Below are 3,756 nucleotides of genomic sequence, written 5' to 3' on the forward strand. Positions count from 1 at the left end.
TGGACCAAAGATTCCCCCTGCCAAAGGAGGAAGGGTCTCATCCACTAGCATTTTCTCACAGAACAGGAATGTGCTGTGGGTTGGGAGGCGACCAAGAGGAAAGCAACCGGATTTCCAGATTGGTGAAGCTAGCAGGTGTCTCGATGAGGGCACTCACTGCCATATTGCCTACTGAACAAACTCAAAGGTGAGCAAATGGAAGGCTGTTCCCATGGCTTCTATACTGCAGCTTGGACCCAGTGTATCAAAACATTCAGACCCCACGGTCATAGGACCTGGAGGAAAAGATGGAAACAGCCATTTCCACCTCACTCCAAACCCCGCTCAACCCCAGAAAGAGAACCCCAAATCACAACCCCCCCTTCTCCTTCTCCTCCTTTCCCCCCTTTCCCCTTTCGGGTAAAGGTAAGGGACTGAAGACTCCGGGCGGTGGGGAAGGCGGGACTTTAGATTAATATGCAACACTCTATTGGTCAGAACAACCGCCGATCAAAAGCATTTTGAATCACGATTGGCTGCGTGAGGCGGGGTGCGGCGTGGCGAAAGAAGGGGCCCAAGGGGTGGGGCTGACGCTGCAGCTGGCGCAGCTTCGGCTCAGAGCAGCCGCCGCGGCGCAGCAGAGCGGCTCCTTCCCCCGCCCGTCCGCGCGCCGGGGCCGGGGCTAGGCCCCCCACCGCCGGGTCCCCCGGGGCTGCAGCAGCAGCGGCGCCGCCCGCGGTTCCCGCCGGGACCCGGGCGCCGGCCCCGCTCTGCAGGATGGGCACGGTGCTGTCGCTTTCCCCTGCTTCCTCGGCCAAGGGCCGGAGGCCGGGAGGGCTGCCGGAGGAGAAAAAGAAGGCGCCGCCCGCGGGGGACGAGGCGCTGGGGGGCTACGGCGCGCCGCCGGCGGGCAAGGGCGGCAAAGGCGAGAGCCGGCTCAAACGGCCGTCCGTGCTCATCTCGGCGCTCACCTGGAAGCGCCTGGTGGCAGCCTCGGCCAAGAAGAAGAAAGGCAGCAAAAAGGTGACGCCCAAGCCAGCGTCCACTGGTCCCGACCCTTTGGTCCAGCAGCGCAACCGCGAGAACCTTCTCCGCAAGGGCCGAGACGCCCCCGACGGTGGCGGAGCAGCCAAGCCCCTGGCCGTTCCGGTGCCCACGGTGCCCGCGGCCGCAGCCACCTGCGAGCCCCCGTCGGGGGGCAGCGCGGCTGCCCCGCCGCCAGGCTCAGGCGGGGGAAAGCCGCCGCCGCCGCCACCCCCAGCCCCGCAGGCGGCACCGCCGGCGCCCGGAGGCTCGCCGCGGCGGGTCATCGTGCAGGCGTCCACCGGCGAGCTGCTGCGCTGCCTTGGCGATTTCGTGTGCCGACGCTGCTACCGCCTCAAGGAGCTGAGCCCGGGCGAGCTGGTGGGCTGGTTCCGCGGCGTGGACCGCTCGCTGCTACTGCAGGGCTGGCAAGACCAGGCCTTCATTACGCCCGCCAACCTGGTGTTCGTGTACCTGCTGTGTCGCGAGTCGCTGCGCGGGGACGAGCTGGCGTCGGCCGCCGAACTGCAGGCCGCCTTCCTCACCTGCCTCTACCTCGCCTACTCCTACATGGGCAACGAGATCTCTTACCCGCTCAAGCCCTTCCTCGTGGAGCCCGACAAGGAGCGCTTCTGGCAGCGCTGCCTGCGCCTCATCCAGCGGCTCAGCCCGCAGATGCTACGGCTCAACGCCGACCCCCACTTCTTCACGCAAGTCTTTCAAGACCTCAAGAACGAGGGCGAGGCCGCGGCAAGCACCGGGGGTCCACCGAGCGGAGGCGCGTCCACCACCTCCTCCTCCTCGACCGCCAGGGACAGCTGCGCGGCCGGAGCCAAGCATTGGACTATGAACTTGGACCGCTAGGGATTCCCAGGGGCCGCGCCCGCCCCCCGCCCCAGCCCCTCACACACACCCGGAACCTCCGGGACCATCAAGCCTCTGCCACTGGTACCGCCGCTCTACGCCCAAGCTGGGCCGAGGAGGAGCCGCCCCTGCCCCGCAGGGGAAGGTGGAGGCTAGGACACCAGAGGCCTCAGGGCCTGGATTTGCTGGGCATGGGGTGGGCGTGGGGGATGATCGCGGGAAGGGCACCCCCAACTTCGTTCACCCTTTCCGTCTGTCTGCGCCTCCATCTTTCCATTTCTGCCTGGGTCTCCCTCTTCTGCCGTGGGCGTCTCGAAGTCCACCGCCCTGGGTTTTGCCATTTTCTCACCTTTCTGTGTCTTCATCCTTCTTATGTCCTCAGCCCCCTCTCCCTGCCTTTCCATTGGTTTCCCTGGGCTTTTCCCTTCTCCATCTTACCCTGAGCCTGATGGTACCCAATTGCCCTCCCTGCTTCTCCCGCATCCGTGTTTCTGTGGACCCTTCTTGTTCTTATTCCTTCCTCTTGTCATATGTCACCACCTTCCCCTCTGTCTGCTTCTCCTCTCTGCTTGGGTCATCCTGCTTCCCTTCCCCCCTCCCCGAGATTCTACACTCCTCTCCCCAGATCAAAAAGACCCTTAGTTTTTTATTTGGATGGACTGAAGTGTGACAAGAATCTGCAGTCCCAGGTGCCCAGGCAGAGATCAGGGTGGTCCTTTCCCTCGCCCCCACAGCCTCTCCCTCCTTTCCAACGTGTTGCATGCTGGGAGTTGAGGGGGAAAGGGCTGCTGCCTTCATTCAGGAGGCTGAGATTTGAGGGCAAGATCTAACCTGGTAGACTACCTCGCTTGCAGCGGTGGTGTCATCTCTGTGGATGGGTAGAAAGAGAAAGAAACCTCTTCTTATTCTGGGGGAGGGGCGTCCTCTTCCTTATCCTTAGATTTCTTGTTATATCCCCTCCCCACACTTTAATTTATTTCGCTGTTTCAGGAGGGAGGGTGGGTGGGTGGGTGGGGGCTGGGCCGGGAATTGTCCGAGGTGCTGAGCTGGGCGGGACCGGAATCTTCCTGGGAGAGTACCAGGGACTGGGTTGGGCCTGGGGCCGTGTCCAAGGTGCCAATGATGCGGGCCGACGGCGCGGGCCGCACTATCTGTCCGTCTGTCCTGGAGAGAACTATAAAGCGCTGGAAGCGCCTACAGATGGTTTTGCGCCGGCCTTTCTTTGGGTCTCTGGACGGTGGGAATGAATGGTGGAGTAGAAGTGAAACTGTCAGGGGTAGGGCAGGAGGGTGAGAAACAGATATCTAGAGGGGAAAGTGAAGTCCCTGAGAGCTGCAGCCTGCTACCTGCCCTCACTGGTTTTCATTTTAGAGTAAAGTGTGATAAGCTAAGGGTTGAGGCTGAATCCGCCTCCCCATCCTGACCTCCTCCATCTTGTATGCCCCAGCTCCTTATTAATGCCCAGGCTACTTAAGGACAAATGGTAAGGACAGCAGAAGACACTCCCCTTCTATGAGGTGAACCTTGAGACAGAACTGGCTAGCCACAATAACTGTTTTTCCTTGGAGCAGGAGGCTAGCCAGGCCTGACTAAGCCCGTGCTTACCCCTCTCAGTTGGGAACTGAGTACCACCCCCATGTACCCAATCACTACGGAGTTACACTGAGACTGCTTTGGACACACGCCTACCCGGAGCAGTCTTTGGAGGCCTCAGACCTTGACCCCTGACCACCAGAAAAGTGCAGATATAGGCAGAAAGAAAAGGGAGACGAAAGCCATTTCGAATTGAAAGAAGGGAGGAAAAATAAGCCATTTGGCTACAAATCCCTGCTTAGCCTCCCCATTGCCTTCTTAGTTACACAGCGAAATAGCACATCTAGTGTTGCATCC

General features: G+C 61.0%; 1 protein-coding gene across 1 annotated transcript; it reads left to right on the forward strand.

The window, feature by feature from the left end:
* The first annotated feature begins 756 nt into the window (after positions 1–756).
* On the forward strand, positions 757–1,866 carry LOC113833542 (cyclin-dependent kinase 5 activator 2). The gene has a single exon (XM_027396071.2). It carries the CDS (start codon positions 757–759, stop codon positions 1,864–1,866), a length of 1,110 nt encoding a protein of 369 aa, XP_027251872.1.
* Positions 1,867–3,756: the final 1,890 nt, after the last annotated feature.

Source organism: Cricetulus griseus, chromosome 2, assembly GCF_003668045.3.
Source record: "Cricetulus griseus strain 17A/GY chromosome 2, alternate assembly CriGri-PICRH-1.0, whole genome shotgun sequence".
NCBI lineage: Eukaryota > Metazoa > Chordata > Mammalia > Rodentia > Cricetidae > Cricetulus > Cricetulus griseus.